Source organism: Rhinolophus ferrumequinum, chromosome 6 (genome assembly GCF_004115265.2).
Source record: "Rhinolophus ferrumequinum isolate MPI-CBG mRhiFer1 chromosome 6, mRhiFer1_v1.p, whole genome shotgun sequence".
NCBI lineage: Eukaryota > Metazoa > Chordata > Mammalia > Chiroptera > Rhinolophidae > Rhinolophus > Rhinolophus ferrumequinum.
In genome coordinates this window covers 50,750,355-50,769,994 of record NC_046289.1, presented here as the reverse complement: position 1 = coordinate 50,769,994, position 19,640 = coordinate 50,750,355, and the positions used below count along the sequence as shown (strand labels likewise).

The 19,640-nt window shown below is 34.2% G+C and overlaps 1 protein-coding gene across 1 annotated transcript in view; it reads left to right on the top strand.

Annotated features, from left to right (window-relative positions):
- The window catches only part of MINDY2 (MINDY lysine 48 deubiquitinase 2), a 59,333-nt gene extending 40,311 nt beyond the window's left edge, over positions 1 to 19,022 (top strand). Inside the window, exons 7-9 of the mRNA XM_033108126.1 lie at positions 8,679 to 8,852; positions 11,254 to 11,448; positions 12,690 to 19,022. Coding sequence (XP_032964017.1) covers positions 8,679 to 8,852; positions 11,254 to 11,448; positions 12,690 to 12,818 — 498 coding nt within the window. The 3' untranslated portion in view covers positions 12,819 to 19,022. The remainder of the gene's footprint in view (positions 1 to 8,678; positions 8,853 to 11,253; positions 11,449 to 12,689) is intronic.
- Positions 19,023 to 19,640: the final 618 nt, after the last annotated feature.

Genomic DNA, 19,640 nt, shown 5'->3' with positions numbered 1-19,640 from the left:
GAGGGGGTGCCTCTCCTGGAGCACTTTCTATCATGTGTCTGTTTCTGGACTAACTGTGCCTTTCTAGGAGATAGTGATGGCTCAGAGAATGTGTGCATTCTGCTGTTTCTCTGCTTCTAAGCTTTTCTCAGTAAACCTTATTCTATAGCTAAACAGTGTATCACTATTGGTACATTGTCCTCTTGCCTCTTGCACAACATTAAAGTGCTTTGGACTTGAAGGCAAGAGTGGATGGGGATTTAGTTAGACTATTGCTGGAGGCCAAGTAAGAAGTTATACTGACTTGGACTAGGAGGGTAAAGAAATGTAGACTAGACAGATTCCATAGCCATTTCAGAGATGTAATCAACCAGATTGGTGATTAGGGTATGAACAATAGGAAAGAATGATTTCTGGGTTCTGAGCATGAACAACTGGATGAACACTGGTGCTCTTGATTGAGACAGAGAATACTGGAAGAGGAGAAGAAACATATGAAATCAGCCTTGGAACTGTTATAGCTACTTCTGAGGCTTGCTGCAAGTGGAAATGTTGGGAAAATTGTTAAAGACTAGAATAATTTTTGTGTACAAATAGTAATTTGGGGAGAGGATGTAATTTACAAGAAAAATATGGAATGAGAAGAAAAGAGAAGGCCCAGGACAGAGATTTGAGAAGTGCCAACATCTAAGGATCAACTAGAGGAGTATGAACTAGCAAAGAAGACTGAGAAAGAAAAGAATAAAAGTAAAATCTGAAGAATGTGGTATCATGTAAGTCAACAGGGAGAGAGTGTTTCAAAAATAATGGAGATTTCAGTTGTTAAATGCTGATGAGAGAGCACTGGGGGAGGAGGGAAAGTATCCATTAGCAATATGGATTTCATTGGTATCTTTTAGAGAACGGTAGCAGCAGAAAAAAACCGAATTTGAATTGGTTAAGAAATAATTGGATGTCAGGAACTAAAAACAGATGATAAGCAACTCTGAAAGTTTGTCGGTGAGGGGACATAGACATGCCTCATAGCTGTAGTGGAGTGTAGAATCCAGGGAGGGTGTTTGTTTTTGTTTTTTAACATGAGAGATTTGATCATGTTTAACTATTGAAGGACTTAACAGAGAAAGGTTGAAGACTGGAGAGGGGATAATTGATGTTAGAAGGCTCCTAAAAAGGTAAGAAAGGATAGAAATTTTCACAGGTGACGGGGATTGGTTCTTGATTAAAAAAAGAGATCTCTTCATTGTAAAGGAGGGAAGAAATAGACTATGAGTACAACTACAGGTGAATTTATAGATTTGATGACAAGAAATAGAGAAAGTTACTGTTTGAATGCTTCTGTTTTCTATATTATGTGGAAGGCAAGATCATTTACTGAGACTGAGTAAGGGGTGGGAAGGTTTGGTTTCAGATTTGAAGAAAGAAAGTTTGAAGTAGACTTTACAGCACGTGGGAAAAAGCTCTAACTAGAGAAAATAAGAAGAATCACCAGGCAGTGTTGGGAATGGTAATTATTACATGAATATGCCACTTGTGTAATTTTTCTGCAGGAGTAGCCATCAGAGTGTAGTCATGGAGAAGGTGGCTAGTTTGTCATTCTAGACTTGGGACTTTGTTAAGTGGTACAACAGAGTAGAAGCGCAAAAGAATTTAGAGACATGATGGTATTATGAACATGATATTGTCCGAATTTATAAATATTGCCTAGAGAAAACAAAATACCATTCTTCACTAAGGTGATTCTCTTTATATAGAAAGGATAAATGGCAACAATTATACTGGCGGCTACAGTCACTAGGAGAAATGCCACTGTTTACTATAGTGACCACCAAACCAAAACAGTAACATTATTTTTTACTTTTTATTATGAAAAATTGGAAACTTACAGGAAAGTAACGAGACTAATGTGTGCCTATTATACTCATTTACTTTTAACAATTTTGACATTATACTGTCTTCATCTATTTTTATATTTTTGCTTATACTTTAATATGCATCTCTAAACAAGAAAATTTTCTTTTCAAATCACAGTACCATTATAGCATCTAACAAAATGAACTATAATTTTTAATATCGTCTAACACCCAGTCCATATTCAAATTTCCCACTTGTCCTGTGTGTTTTTATGATTGGTTTCTTCAAACCAGGATCTAAGCAAGGACCATGCATTACATTTGGTTAAAGTAACTCCATTTTAATAATGATGCAAATCTTGTGTTTTACAGAGATCTTATAGGCCTTTGGGCTCTTTATTTATGCCTCATTAGAATCCTCTCTGTCCTATTTCCTATATTCCCATTGAACTGTATTTTCATTCCTGAGGGTCTTGAAATAAAACACTGCTTTACTACGGCAGAGTACCCAATGAGTACATTTTTTACAAGAATCACAGACACTTTCCCTCCTCATTGGTCCAGTGACTGATTAACTGGATTTACAACAAAATCTACAATAGTTCTTTGGCTGTTGCTGTAGAACTAGAAGCCCTAAAGGAATACTTAATAGAATTTAGGAAGGGGTTCCTCCAATACGGTATCCATTTGCTTAATAAGGAAATAGGATGGAGGATTCTGTCTGTGTTCTGTGAAAGCTGTTAAGCATTAGAACTATTCTCTAGCAGTAATTCCTGAGTTTCTGTAGTTCTTTATAAACTTGAATGCAGGGAATCGGACGTGATCTAAAAATGATACAAGTAAGGAAGAACTAGAAAACTGCTTTTTCGAACAAGGTATGATTCCTTTTCATACTATTAGGTTGGTACAGAAGTAAGTGCAGTTTTTGCAGTTATTTCTACCCTTGGAAACCACCGTTCCTTTCGCAGCAGCCTAATGCGTTGGATCTTCAGCCTGCCTGCTCACGGGTCACTTCTGCAGGACCCCGAGACTTTGGGCATTTCATGCATTCCTGCTTAATGAGCGCTGTTATTTCCCATGTTCTTTACCTGTGAGCTCCTTGGAGCAGCGATTGTACACACACAGTGCATCCCACAGAATTCACATGTACCCTCAACGACAAATGAATTTCATATCTGGACAGAATACTTTCTATCACATATAAGTGGTGTCTATAACTAGGGGCCGACAATAATAATAATGAATTGCCAGTCTATAGTAAATTAACAATCAGTCATAAATACCTTCAAATTGATTATTTTATTAGCAGGGCTTATTTTATAAGAATTTGCAGGAAGGATCTTTATGCTTTTTGGCACCCATATCATATGCCATTGTCATCTCAGGACCAAGACCAACAAGGAAGAAGTCCAGGACAAAAAGGATTACTTAGGAAAGGTCATCTCCAGCTTCATTAGTTGTTGTTTCAATTTCCGTAGGAATTTACTAAACTCTTAACTTGTGTGTAAAAATCTTTTGTCATCTAAAGTCTTTTGAAATTCTAGAGGTGTATGAGCCATGGACTTTTGTCCCAAGGGGAGGTATACTTCTGTTACAACATTCTCCAGTACTAGCTCTCTGTTCTAACTCCCGTCAATAGACTTTCGATAGAGGCAAGGGCAGATTCTCTAGTACTCTCCATACATCAAAGCATTGAGCATTGAAGAGTGTAGATATTTCTAAAATCTGTACCTGGACAAAGTATTCTCTGTTTATTAACTTGATGATTCCATCTCCATAGACTTTTTATTAGGACTTCTATCATCACGCAGTCACAATGGATGTGTTAATCAAATTGACTATTTTTTTCTGTACAATATCTACCAATCAACCTCACATTTAACGTAGTATGGTATGATCTATGGTTTTATTTTATTTATTTATTTATTTATTATTGGGGAAAGAGAACAGGTCTTTATTGGGGAACAGTGTGTACTTCCAGAACTTTTTTCTAAGTCAAATTGTTGTCCTTTCAGTCTTAGCTGTGGAGGGTGCAGCTCAGCTCCAGATCCAGTTGCCGTTGGTAGTTGTAGGGGGCGCAGCCCACCATCCCTTGCAGGACTCAAGGAGTTAACCCGGCAACCTTGTGGTTGAGAGCCCACTGGCCCATGTGGGAATCGAACCGGCAGCCTTTGGAGTTAAGAGCATGGAGCTCCAACCGCCTGAGCCACCGGGCCGGCCCTGATCTGTGGTTTTAATTGCACAGCTTCTCATGACATTTTCTCTGACCACACATGCTAATTGACTTCCTATTGTTGGAAAGTCTTATCATTCCTAGTTTTGTGGTTTACCATTCCTAAACTCTGGACAAGTACCTCTGCTGTTTCTTCCATTACTAGCAAAGTAATCAAGTCCAGTTCGTGTTAATTATTAGTTGTAATAGCACTCTCCTTGAACCCTTGATTATATTCATCCTTCATCTATCCATTGTCAGCAAATACATATAACCCCCAATTTCTGCTACCACTTACATTATCTTGCTCCACGGACTTCCGCTTAATCTTGTACAATTAAACTGCACAGATCATCTTGGCAAATGCACACTGAGTATGTGATCCTATCAAGATCTGTACTTTTCATCAGTATGACTAGATTAGAATCTGAAGCAGGAGGAGACTCTAGTGAGAGAGAGCAGGGCCAGTGCTTTCAGGGCCAATCATGTGGTTCTAGATAGTGAGATGACTTTTTATATGTGCCACTGGGCCGGCCCCTTAAAGTCTGTTTTGCTTTTCATATTATCCATATGATCATGACTGTCAGATTCTTGTATACGAGTATATAATTCTACCGGGGGTGCCAAAAAAATGTACGTAAGCGGACACTTGGGTCAGTGTTGCTCAAGCAGTAGTTCGCCGTAATCAGAAGTGTCCGGACACTGATGGTAACCACTTTAGCACCTATTGTAATTGCAGAAGTCAAACATGACTTGTATTCATCTTTTGTTATCGGTATATGTTGAGTATTACAATTTTAATAGTACTTTCCTTTCTTAAAATGTGTACACATTTTTTTGGCACCCTCTGTATATCCAAGATCTAGTTACATTCTTTTACTTTTATGATCTTTCTCCACTTCTCCAGTACTTCCTGCTTGCTTTTGAGTAATATAAACTACTGATCCCTTGGTCCCTGTCTAGATCACCTAGCTTCTAGATCTTTGGTTTATATAATGACATCTGCATAACTCTTTCCCCATGTGACTTCCTCTTCATCATCCTTTCCCCTAACAACTTTATGTCCATCATAACAGTTTCCTCTGCCTTTGGTTTCAAATTACTGACACATCTCTGGAGTATAAAATCAAGGTTTTTGAGGTTGGCTTTGTGTGTTTGGTTTTTTACTTTACATGTAATAATTAGAAGTAAAAAGCAGATTAGAAGGAACTACAGTTCTAGATAAGTACTAAACCAGGGGTGTCCAAACTGTGGCCCACGGGCCAGCTGCGGCCCGCGATCCATTGTTAATTGGCCCACAGCAAATTCCAAAAATATATTTAGTTTACTTAAATAAACCAGGTGAGGCAATACGTCCTTCACCTCGAGTGAGTGGCCCGGCTGTTTGTGTATTTTACCGCATATGGCCCTTGGTGAAAACCGTTGAAAAAAGTTTGGACACCCCGGTACTAAAGCCATATTAAAGTTGTTCATTCTCTTTCCTCTTTGACTAAGACTACAGTGGGAATATTTTTTCCACAGAAGGCTACACTTAAGTAACAATTCACTTAATTTAGTTATTTTAAAAAGGTGGTTGATACATCAAAAATTGTCACTTCTTTAAAAAGAATTTTTTTTAAAATGGGGGCACAGGGTAGAGAAATGTAGAAACAGAGTAAGGAAAGTGATAGATTCCACAGTATAGGAAGAGAGATTTATCTTTTTCTCTTAAATGGGAGGCAGGAGAAGGAGATACAGAAACTGAGATCTAGGGGATATTCATGAATATAGTGTCTTATATTCATTAAGTACCATGTGTATTACATGGTGGAAGCACTTTCACTTTATATTCATGATCTCATTTAATTTTCACAACTCTCCGATGAGATGCGAATATTATTACTCCTTTATTATTTTAGAACTGAGAGAAAAGGCTTACAGCCCCTAAGGTTCTTGCCTAAGACCATGCCTTGTCAGCAGCGCCAATCTGACTTTCACGTCCACACTCTCCACAGCTCCGCCTCTCCGGGGAGACTTCTTTGTGGATGAGATTTCTGTTTGTTAAGTAAAAAGTCAAGTTCTTTCAATTTCTAAAATATCTTAGAAATTCTCAGATATAACGGCCCCTAAATCACTTTTTAAGAAAACTAAAGTCCAAAGACATAAAGTAATTTGAATCCAAGCTAGTAAACCAATCATATTCAGGCAGTGCTTTCCTCCATATTTTAAAGGCTGGAATTACTTAATTTTTTTAAATTACGTTTGACACATTTTCTTTTATCAATTTACAAATTGTGATGATAATCACATGTGTTATTCAAACTCTGTGTACTACTAATTTATCAGGATATTATCAGTTTTGGTATCCACTTGCCTATTTTTAAAAAAAATTATAAAAATTTCTAATTTATCATTTTATATGTTATGCATTTTTCTGTGTTTACATAATTTAAGAATTAACACATGTATTAGTTATTTTTTATGAAATTAATATTTTAGAGAGTGGTGAGAGAGACCTAAATACTAAAATTAATATTTTTGAAGACTGGTGAATCTTCTAAGATTCAAGGCTTAGAAAAGAAAGCTTTGACTAGATAATGTAGCAAAAGTGATGGAGCATAAAAACAAACTATATTCTTAATGGTGATTTAACCGTGGATTCTCAGGAAAAACGGGCTTAAACTAATCATTACTTTACTGATACATAGTTTGCTGTTCTACACTGCAATTATATAAAGAAACTGTTGAGTAATAACCAGTGTTGCTGACAGTGGGCCACTGACAGACCTTTTTGATAAATGTCAAGATCTAAAAGAAGAAGAAATTGAGGCTGATGGTCTATGAGAAGACAGGTCAGCTGTATCAAGAAAGGGATACCATTTTAGTTAAAACTTATATTCATATTCTATGGATGATAATAGCTTTAATAGAAACCCTTCCAGAAATTACCCATCCTAAAGAGGCATTTGGAGAAAAATCATTAAGTTTATGGTTACTCCCCTAACACACAGCCAATCTATGATCTACATAAAATAAATTATGAAGCCTAGATATTGTATAATATAGTGGTATGTTGAAATGTATTGTGATAAGTGTAAACAGAAGAGTCATATCCATTCAGTAGAAAATTGGCTGGAAAGAACTTTGTTTTTCTCTTACATTATCCTAGGACAAGGTAGACCCTAACCGGAAATTAAAAATGTGTCACATAATGAGGACTATGGCTCTGGTCCTCAGGGAGTTTGAAATGTATTAAGAGAGATGAATAAGTAAGCAGACAACTACAATTTAATGTGTAGTGTTATGATAGTGGTAAGTGCGGGAATCACATAAAGGGGGCGCCTAATTCCAGGCTAAGGTGGGATCATTACTTCCCGTAAGAATCCTTCAGCACTTAGCCTGCTGCTGCACGTATGGCAGGCATTCAAATAGTTGATGAATTGAAACATACCTGATTTCTTAAGAAGCGTGAACGTGGAGTTAATTTTTGCTTAGAACAATGTCTTTCAACTTTGTATCAAAATGTTTTTCTTTATGAATACTTTTCATGTTGCTAGAGTAATTTCAGTACATATTATTCGGTATTTACAGCTAATTCTTTAATGTAACTGGAAGTAGACAGCAGGAAAGACTTTGTACTTTAGGAAGAGCTATGTCTCACAGTGCTAGACACATAATAAATGTCCAAAAACAATTAGATTTTTAAAACTTCAGAATTTTATCTACACACACCATCAAACTCTTTAAAGGAATTTTTTATTCTTAATTATTAAGATTAATTGTGAATGATAATAGAGAACATGAAAAGTATGACTTTTGTGAGTAAACACTATGTTAACCAGTGGGAACTCTGAACAAGTAAATGAAAGTCATATCCTAGGCACATCTGAAGAAAATGGCATACAAACTTTATATGGTATACTAGGGACACTTTATATATGATTGGAGTTAAACTAATGCCTATGAAAAATTACATGTCAGTGCTAAATTCTGTTAGTGACTGTAAATACAGTATGAGTTCATTGCTTGATTCAATAAATATTAGGCTCCAACTTTATGATGCACACTACAATAAGGTCCAGAGTAACAGAGATTAAAAACTATAGTCTGGGGAATAAGGCAGGAAAACTCAATCATGGTATAGTGTTATTCAGTGCTACAACAGAAATAGGTACAAAGTACCGTTGGTATATGAAGGAAGAGCAGCTAATAGTGCAGAGAAAGGAAAAATTGATATGGATTAGTCACACAGGCTTCATTAAAAAAAAAAAAAAACAGGCAATGTGATATCATTTTATTGTAACTGTGTCTTACTTGTTACTTGATATATTTTTTTAGGAACTTGTAATTTGCTATTTTGTGAAATGAGACTATAAAACCTAAAGGTTATTTATAAGTCATTTATTTAATTGAGCATGCCACGAGCTATTTTTCATTATACTGTAGTGTACCATTTATAAATTACATTTAAAACTAGGTAGATTTAATTCAGTAAGCAAATTAGATGTCTATTTGATCTATTATTTATTATGTTGTATAGACCTAACAAGTAGGAATAATTAATGTGCTTTCAAAATCCAGATTATAAAATTTCTCTTAAATACTAACTAGTTTTGATCAATTTAACAGTCCATTTTCTTTTGTTATTTCTTGTTAAGGGTCTACTCTATTTGTTGGTAACAGACCAGGGGTTTCTTACTGAAGAAAAAGTTGTTTGGGAAAGCCTACACAATGTCGATGGTGATGGAAATTTCTGTGACTCAGAATTTCATCTGAGGCCTCCTTCAGATCCTGAAACTGTATACAGAGGACAACAAGATCAGATAGATCAGGTAAATTTGTTTTGTCTTCTTCATATTGTTTAAAATTCTCATTCCTTTTAAATATGAATTTAGTAGTCCAAAACTTCTGAATTAAAGATTTATTCATTAATCTGCTTGTGAAATTTTCCTGACACTTCCTAAATAGGTAAGTGATCATTCTACATGTAAATTAATTACACACTTTGGTTCAGAAGGCCAGATCATACTGAACTGTGAAGTTCATGGTAAAGAGTTTGAATTTTATTCCAATTACTGTAGGGAAGATATGCCCAGTATATCACATGGAAGTGACATAATCTACTTTTTAAAAGGATGCTAGGTAGAGAATGGACAGGAAGGACACAGGTATAAGTAGAGACTAGCAGTCCAAGCAAGAGGTGATGATGGCCTGGGGTGGTAGAGATGAAGAGATGAGCACATATTTGAAATATATTTTGGCTAATCAGAAGAAGTAGAAAAGAGGGAGTTTTAAAGATAGCATGCACTGGGTATTCGAAGCTTTAGAATCCAGGGTAACAAAGAGTAGACACTTACAGCAGGAGCTGCTCTAGTGAGTAGAATTCCCATTTAGAACTGAGACAGATAAGATTTTTGCCTGCTATAGGTAAGCAGGCTTGCTGCCACAAATGTGTTTATTACTAGAAGTATAACAGTGATGTGACTTCTTCTCTGAGGCAGAAATCTGGGTATATTAAATGGTTGGCAAATGTTTTGCTGATGACAGTTTAAGTGCATAGAGACTGGGTTCATTTAGCCAGTATTCATTGAGCAGTTATGTTCCTAGCACTATAACTAGGTCCTGGGGACACAAAGATAAATTACTCAATTTTGTCCTCAAAGAGTCTGCAGTCTAGCAGGGGAGGCAGATGTTTGACCCCTAATATTATATATTGTTATATAATGGCAATTTGAAGATCAAGGTATTGAGTGTACAGAAGAATACTTGATTCAAACAAATTTTATAGGACTCTTAGCTTTCCTTTGACAAACAGTCATAATAATAAACATACTCATTTTCCTTTAGAAGCTATACAGGGGTATTGTTTTTTAAATATTACTTAAGAGAAATGTGCAAGATTTTTCTAACCACTGTATGTACAAACTATTGGAGCAGAGAGAATGAAGGTAAAGCAATAGATTGCCACAGTAGGTCTAGTTGTAAGGTGTTGAGATCACACACACATGGTGCCAAAAAAATGTCTACACATTTTAAGAAAGGAAAAAACTATTAAAATTGTAATACTCAATACACACCGATAACAAAAGATGAATACAAGTCACGTTTGACTTCTGCAATTACAAGAGGTGCTCAAAGTGGTTACCATCAGCGTCCAGACACTTCTGATGACGAACTACTGCTTGAGCAACGTTGATTAAAGTGTCCACTTGTATACATTTTTTTTGACACCCCCGGTGTGTGTGTGTATGTGTGTGTGTGTGTGTGTGTATAAAATAGTTGATAGTATCTGTGGAAACAGCAAGGAAGGAGTGGATTTAAGACCATGGAACTTGGCAAAGAGCAGAGTTTGAATAATTGAGAAAATTTGAAGGATAAATTTTTGATATCACAAAGATAGTCATACTAGATAATACAAGGTTTTCACAAGCAACATATTCTCTTCAGTTATTTAAAATTCTCTTATTTTAAGGGTGGGGGGAGATGCACAGAGTAGTCAATTCATTCAGCATTAATGCTTAATTAAATTTAAAATTATCTAAATTTGTTAAATTAGATAATTTAACCAAAGATGCATCTTTTTCTGATAGGAAATAATCTGCTTGTGTATGTGGGAGGATGGACGGGATGGTTAAGTAATTGAATACAACTGTATGATGGACAACTATGTTAGCTTTAAAAATAATGTTTTAGAAGAACATTTAATAAATAATCTTGGAAAATTCTTACGATTTAAAAAAAAAACCTGGAAGACTTGTGACACTGAATGGAAAAAAATCAGATTACAATAGTTTCAAGGGTTGGGAGATTTGTTTCAGTTTGTATGTGAATGTAGAAAAAACTAGATGGATATATATTAATTATAAACAATAGTTATCTCTGTAATAATATGGTAATTTTAACTTGCTTACGGTTTCCTATTTTGCCTTAATTTTCTACTGACATGTCTCTTTTGTAAACAGTTATTTTTAAGCTTTCTCAAATGCCTTATATACTGTTTCTAAAAAGAATTTCAAAGAATGCCAAAAATATTTAGAACAATGGCAGCATCACTGAAATGAGTTTATACTCCCAAATAGAAACATTTAGATAACTTTTGTTTTTATATTTAAGTTCTGGTATGTTTTTTAAAAGCCAGTCTCATAGCTTTCTAGATCATAACCTCTATATTTATACTCATTAGTTCTTTGGTAAAGTCTCATAGCTAAAGGTGGTTATAATTAAATTTCATAGGACTATCTTATGGCGTTATCTCTACAACAAGAACAGCAGAGCCAAGAGATCAATTGGGAACAAATACCTGAAGGAATCAGTGATTTGGAACTAGCAAAGCAGCTCCAAGAAGAAGAGGACCGACGGGCTTCTCAATATTATCAAGAACAGGAACAAGCAGCAGCTGCGGCTGCTTCTGCTTCTACACAGGCTGAGGTGAGACTAGTGCTCTGGTTCTTAAATACAGGGATCACGTCCACAGTAAAGAACTTGTGCTGAGATAAAAACAATTTAAATCAGGTGTTGACTCTTCACTTACGTGAGCATTTTAGTACCCATTAGGTTGTATAACATTGTCTGAATTTTGTGATGAATATTTTTCTAATTTAGTAAAGTTATTTTTCCTGAGGTTCTGATGGCAAGATTTTTCAAATTTATTTTTTAGGTTCTTAATACCTGCAAAGAATAGAAACCAAATTGAACAAAGTCTTTTCTGTCAAGAGGGCAGTGTGAGGTACTACTGGAATGTAGACTTCAAGTCAGATAGACATGGATTTGCAGTTCCTGCTGCAACACCTTAGACGAAGTCCTCTACTCTCTTAGCCTCATTTTCCCTATATTTCTGTGAAATAGAAGATAATACTTCGATTAGCTCTTAGGTTTGTGGTTGAGAACTGCTAAATCCAGTGCCTGACATACACTAAGTATTCAACAAAGGTTAGCACTTTCCCACTTTTTACTTTTTTCCCAGTTTAATGTTTTTAAGCACTGAAAATGTGACTATTAATTAGGTTTCTGTATGTTAAATCTCATTTCATTAAATGAAAACATATTCCCCTTCTTTTGTGTGTAACTGTACCACGCCAGAACTGTTCCTTTGATTTGGGTACACAAGAAAGCAAGATGTGCTTTAAGGTCTGATGAAGCTTTAAATATAGAGGTCTCCATTAAAATAACATTTCTATTTCTAGCTCAAATATTGACTATCCCAAGCTTAAAACCATTTATGACTAGCTTTTCACTAAAAAAAAGTTATTTTATTTCACAGAATACACTTACTCCACACTCTCAGTTCTCAGGACTTTTTTCCCCTTTTAAAATCTGTTTATTATAGTATTTAATGAGAACTTGGAGAGCTATTGTAGTTTACCAAAAGTTCATTAACATTTTCTGAACTTTAACATAAACATTTCTTGAATTTGAGGCTTCAAGCAGTATAATCCTACACATTATTTATTTTTTGAAATTCCATTTACTTGGAATAACAGATACATTAATTGTATCTGTCCAGAATAGTAGAGGCAACTATTTAGATACCATGTAACATAACTATACCCCAATAGCTTCTTTTACCATTAATGATTCCTTTCACTCTCCGTGGTTTTTCTTTCTAGATAACTATGATTAAGCACCTTAGAAAAGTTGAGGTAATTTCTTCCTGTTTATTTTTCTTAAAGCAAAGCCAGCCAGCGCAAGCCTCTCCATCAAGTGGAAGACAATCTGGGAATAGTGAACGTAAACGAAAGGAACCTCGAGAAAAAGATAAAGAAAAAGAAAAGGAAAAAAATAGCTGTGTCATTTTGTAACAAGTGTTGGATTATATCGGAACCATCTATATGTCTTGAGAAACAAAACCGCAGGAGGAAAAGAAGAAAAACCGATAAATACCGTTTGTGCCTGATTTCCCAATGGATTTTGTTCATGTTTTTCAGGGGAAAGGTTGTTACTTAGTTATAATCAGACTCTTTCAAGTCACACAGTACACTCTTTATGAGCTGGAGGTTCATGTTACAAGTTGGAAATGCTGTGTGTTGTCATTCATGAAAAATACTGTACTTGTAGCCAAATAAGCAAATCACAGCAAATTTTGTGTCACAGTGACATTCATAACTCATATCAGTTAGTAAGCTATTTTATCTTCTGTTCTAACAGTGAATGGAGGTAATTGATTTTGTCTGATTCCTTCCCGAAATCTAAATATTAGCACAATAGTTTCTGAAATTAATTTTTACAATGTTAAATTATGATATAATCCACAAGAAACCAGGGGTTTAATATAGGGATTTAAAAAGCAAATAATAATAATAATAAAAAATAACAGGAATAAATAACTCTTAATTGTATATTGGACTAGTTCAGCCCTTGAACAGCTTTACCTTTCTTTAGGAATGTACAGTTTTAGATATTATCTTGAGAATTGATAATGGAGCTTGGATTTAATTTAGATAGAAAAAAAATAAAGATTTCTATTTCTTTTCCAATAGCAAAAAAATTACATAACACTAATATTCATATCCTATCAAAATCAGATATTATTGACTTTGTAGTGTGACATTTTGAGGAATTTTGAAATCTTTAATATAGGTAACTTGGACCACAGTTACTATTTATTGATAGTGTGATAAGTGAGAGTAAGAAGGAATCCACAGTGGATGCTAGGCTTTGTAAATACGGGGACGTAGAAAAGCAAATAGTTCGATGTCTACCTTTTTCTAGAATTACCTTGAACCTTAAAATTTAAATCATGTTTATTTGCTAGAAAATTAAGTACACTTATTAAAACCAACAAAAAAGCACATTTCTGAAAGTTAGACATAGATAATCTCTGAGTCTCGTAAGAAAGCATTAATAAAAATCTGAAGGGATTTATGTAAAAGCAATCAGATTTTTTTAACTTATGGGAACCAAATAAACCTATAACATCTTGTAGTGTTTGTAGGATTCAGAAAGAATATTTATTGAACTTTATTATGAGGCAATACATATTTTCCTGTATTTCTAGATATAGTTTGGAAAACTATCCTTAATAGTCCTTTTTATATGCTTTATATTTAAAAGTTTGTTTTAGTCATTTTTGAAATGACTATTGCTGCTGCAAATAGTTATATGATTTACATTCTAAGCCTCAGTAAATTTGTTGGTTTAAGAGCATCTTAATCTAACCTGAGCATCCACTTGGAGAGAGTTTTTTGTGGTGTGGGGTGACAATAGACTACAAAAAAATGTGGTCTAGATTTCTTAAGCTGTGTCCTTAACATTCTCCGTGATCCAAGACCAGTTATAGGATTAGTCTATATGTAAAAAGTAAAGTCTTATTTATGGAAGGAGTTATTCTAAGGGGAAAATCCAGGGTCAAGCTGTATCTTTTATGTCCTTCTGTATTGCATGTCTGTTTATATTATACCATGTGTTAGTCCTTCAGATTTACTATGCTAGCATGATACATCATCAGAGAACCTGCTTGGGGTATAAAACTTTAACAAAATATTTGGTGAGTCTCTTTGATAAACCAGGATATGCGTATATTGGTAAAGTAATCAGATGTACCACACAATTCTCTGTTGGCTCCAACGAGTTGACCTGAGTCCAAGTTTACTTGATATCACTCTGTTGGTTGAAGGAGGAAACTCAAACCTCAGGGTTTGTTTTTCCCAGAACAGATAGCAGTGACAGTACATTATATTTTAATAAGAAAAAAACAAAGCAAGAAATCCTGACAAATTTTAAAAAGCGTATTTGAGGCATATTTTTCCATAATTATATACTTATCTATGTATTGCCCTTGAAAATATGTGTAGAAGTGATTCTTCTGTTATTTGCTACCGTCTTCTGAATTTGTTCCAAAGATAACACTGCCATTCTCCATTCCCTCTGGAAGAAAACAGCTCACTCAAAAGCAGCAGAGCTGCTATCAGATAAGTAGCTGTCAATGTACACTACTAATAAGTAACTACAAAATGTAATGTGTTTGTTAATTCAACCTTTTTCTATGTAATATTTTCAAGTCCGACTTTCTTACATTCCTGGAATTGTTTGATATACCAAGAGTAATAATGATAAAATGTTTGCTTTGATTACTGTGGGGGAAAATTAAATGTTCAATTCTATTAAAACAAATACAGAAATACTGGTTTCCCATCCTTGAAGATTATAAAGAATTTAGAGCTATTGTGTCTTTATTTTCTTATATTTTACTCAAGGCAACAAATTATATATGCAGACATTTCATTGCTGGTTTGGATACATTGGAATTTGACAGTGGTATATTAAAGTCTTTCCTTCACAGTATTTCGCAATACTTGAAAACTGTTACATGTACACTGCTGCCAGAAGTTAGAACTCAAACATTTTTGTTTTTAATATTTATAAGCTAGATTGGGGCATATTTGCATCAACCAGTTATACCATTAGAGTTAGCAAAAGAGGCACATGAATAAATATGATCACTGCACTTTCTCCTGTTTTTAGAGTCTGTTCCTTAAGGTTAGTGACTAGTCTTTATTAACAATACGAAAATTTTCTTCATGTCTAATCCCACTGAACCAACGATACTGTGATTTACAGTAGATTATCAACTCTTAAAAGTAGTATGTGTTTCTAAAGCAAGGATCCATGACTTCTATTAGACTGTCAAAAGAATGGGACTTTTCCCTCAAATTTAATAATCACCTTTTTAAGACTATACACACTAAGTAGTTTGAGGCAGCTGAAATTGGCAGTGGCTGCTTTCTGTAATATGCTGGTCCATTGTGCTTAAAGTAACTTCTGCCATGTTTCAAGGTGTGTCAGGTTAGTAGTTCAATGAGGCATCGATTTAAGTTTAGGATTAGGTTTTGGAATATGTTTTGTTTTATTGTCTCACACATCTAGTATTTGACTACTTATCCCCTACTGTGTTTCAAAGTCTTTCTCATACTTCGTGATCTTAGTTTAACTAGGCAAGTTAGTATCAGAGATTAGTTGACTGAAACCAACATTAACCATTTTGTACTTCCACAAAAACTTAACATTTTGTTTTCAATGAATCACCAATTCAATTCACTAAGATCTTGAGAGGAAAGGATTAGAGGTCAAGTAGATAGTTAAGGAAAGAATTATTGTGGTCCTATAGTAATACAGGCATATGAAGCAGAAAAACCAAGGCAAGAGTTTCCAGAACTCATTTATTTATGTCCTCGATCTCATTTAAAATTTTTTTAGAAAGCAAAAAGCAAACATCACATTTCACTTAACTTTCCTATTCAATGTACCAGTTAAATGATGGAAAGCCTATGGGCTTTAACCTATCACATGATCCTTGAGTATACAATTTAAACTATGATTGTAAACTAATGTTAAAATAAGATGGAGGCATTAAAGATAGCATATAATTTCTATTTTAAGGAACTGGAAATGTGGAATTCTGAGTCATTTCATGTCTAAAAACCTGCTTTTTTTTTGCCATGGGCAAATTTTCTGTACTTCAATTTACTCTAAATATGTAAATGATGCTTATTTTTTAGTGCTTTGCACTCCTGAATAAAGGGCATACGATAAGCACTGAGTATTACTTAAATAATCATAAATAATACAGATATTTTGTTGTTGAATATGCAGGATTTTCCCCCAATGACTATTTATTAAGCCAGTTTTTTAATGCTGTCAAAATTTGTAAAATTGTCTTTGAGTACAGCCTCATTTCTTCCCAAAATGTATTTTACAGTTGCTTTTGTGTTCTGCGGACTATAGGGTCAAAATCAAGAGTATGTTGGCAGAATAAAAATCATTATAAATTTATTGTTTCCAATATCTTTCATATATCTAAATATTTAGATTCTCTTTGCTTTTCCTCCATTGAACAAAGTACAATGGTATAAGTTCACTAATACCATATATGTCAATTTATTGGATGGATGGAATTTATTTAGATCTCTCAAGTACTGTCATTTTTAGGGCTATTTAAATTAACTATTTTTAGTATAAAATGTTACCTGATGTCCAGTTAAATTCCTTTTAAAAAGTGACTGAAACTGGTAAAGGAACTCATCAGAATCAGAGTTCTTAGGTTCTCTGGTAATTTAGTGTCTTTTTTTTTTTTTAACTGACGGCTAAAACTTCTGAAGCTCTTGGGAAAACATGAACTGAGGTTACTCTTGTCAGTTGATACTATAAAACAAACTAAAATTTAAAATCAAAGGCTTCCTGAAAAACATAAATTGCAAAATAGAGATAAGGGAGACTGAGTCACAAATTGCAGGGCCCTGATAAATTTCATTTACTTTGAAGATCTATCTAAATGTCAATTTGGGCATGTATCTTAATCCTGGTGTTTTTGCTGTTAAGAAATTATAGTTTAATAAATTGTGACATATATATATATATTTTACATAAAGGATTCTAGTTTCTAATTTCACTTCTGATCACAAAAACATGAAACTCAAAAACGGTAAAAGTCTTCAACTACTGCCTCAAGTTCAGCTTCATCCTGTTATCCTAAGAAAGGAGATTTAGACTTGTCTGCCTATAACAGATGTTTTTTAGGGCATGGTACTATCTTAGATAAGGTATTGAAATACCATGGCAGAAATACAAAACCTAAGCTTTAAACCACAGTAGATTAAAGAACTAAAAGTTGTATTAGTCTACAACTCTCTACTTTGATATTAATTGGCACAATTTTTTGAAAACACTTAATTTGTCACCATTAACTTTAAAAGCTGTGCATCCAAGCTCACTGTAATACCCCTACTTTGAGAGGCACGGATGCCTCCCAGATTTAGAGAATGCACAAAGCAAAATTCTTCTGAAGGTGATCCTGGCTTGGCTTTAGTAGTTACAGCCTCAAATAGGAAGTCAGAAAACTGAAATTCCCATTTAAATTCCCAAATCAGCCACCTATCCAAATGGGAGTTACAACAAACACCCTACAGACTGCTTCTAATTAATAGGATGTGTTTTAAGACTAAGATTGACATTTATTCTTTAAAGAGGTATCTCCTGTGTGTCAATTTTTGTCAGCTTTTGTTCTTTTTTACTTCTTAATTGTGTGAAATAACATTTTTTTCCCCAGAGTACATAGGATATCTAAGCTTTACAGATTTTTAAAGATGAGGATTTTAAAAGCTTACAGCGGTTTTTGTTAAAAGGTTATCTTCCTCAATAAAATGACAACTGTTGTTTTCACAGATCCACACACAAGTAGGACAGTATGATAGAAGATTGATACATGATTGCTACATAACAGTAAAAGGGATAATCTTCACTGGTGAAACTTCATAGGAACTCTGAAAGTAATTTCCTAATGTTAGTGCATGTGAGACTTTTTCCTTGAATTGTGCAGAATAATTGGATTGTGGCACACATTTTGTGGAATAGCAGGTAAAATGTTATAGACTGCAGAGAAAGTAATCTTGAAATATAACAAGAAAAAGAAACAAGTTTTCTTCCTGTACTGTCCGGACTATTTGGGTCCAGAAGTTGCTATGACATATCAGAGGTCTCTGTGCCAGGCTAAGGATTGGCCAATTGACAAAGAGTTTAAACACATAGATTGTGTATGAGTACCTATGCTCTTCTCCTTTCTTTCACTATCCTAATGCCCTTTCTACTTCTGAAATAACTCATCTGTTTTGCTTTATGACCAGCTTTAATTCCAGTTTAAGAATAATAGCAATCTTAGAGATTAATAGCAAAGAGCATTGTAATACATTTCTTGAATAAAGACACTTTAAAGCATGTATGCCACTTAGGGTTGAATTGAATTTCCATGAAAGTTATTGTCTTAAATGCTGATTATGCTAAAACTATTTCACTCTAAAAAGTATGTCTTAAATAACTTTAAAATTTCACTTAAAAAGATATACTTAACAGATTGGAAAGTATAAAATATTTCTGACAGAATTATTCAGTATTATTCAACATTTTACTTCATGTTTGTTACTGTACCACAAGATGGTATTATTCTTGAATTAAAATATTGGATTTCTTGTTAATATACTTAAAACTGTAACCAATGATAACACCCTTAGTATTTTTTATTATAGATTATATTTTATTTCAATAAACTTTGATATTTAGACCAAACAGTCTTTCTGCTATGTATATTCACCTTATTAAGCTATTTCTTATAAATTTAAAATGAGTGGGGAAATGGGGAATTGACATGGTGATTCAAGTTTACGAAGGATTAATTCAGAATACTTGGACCAACTCTTGATAAAGACAGATTTTCCCCACCACAGGCACTGAATAAAGAAAATCTGAACCATATACTAGTTAACCATCTGATTCCAGTGGTAGATTTGTTGTATCTGCTACTTCTATCCTCTTGGAGGACTTAACTTAGAACTGAGAAGGGATCATTTTCTCTTTACACCAAGCCAACCCTAATATAAAATTTTTGTCCAACAAGTTAATGTCCAAACGAGCTAATGTCTGACATTCTCTGTGGAAGCTTTTTTAGACTCCCCAGCCCTTTAAGCAGAATTAATCATTCCACATAGTGTTTTGCTGAACGCTCCTCATTGTAGCACTTAAGCTAACTAGACTGTGAGCCTTTTAAGGACAGTGATCGTGTGTTATTCATCTTGACTTTCTTGGCATGTTACATAATTATTGGTACTTTAAATGAACTCTCATATCTATTTACA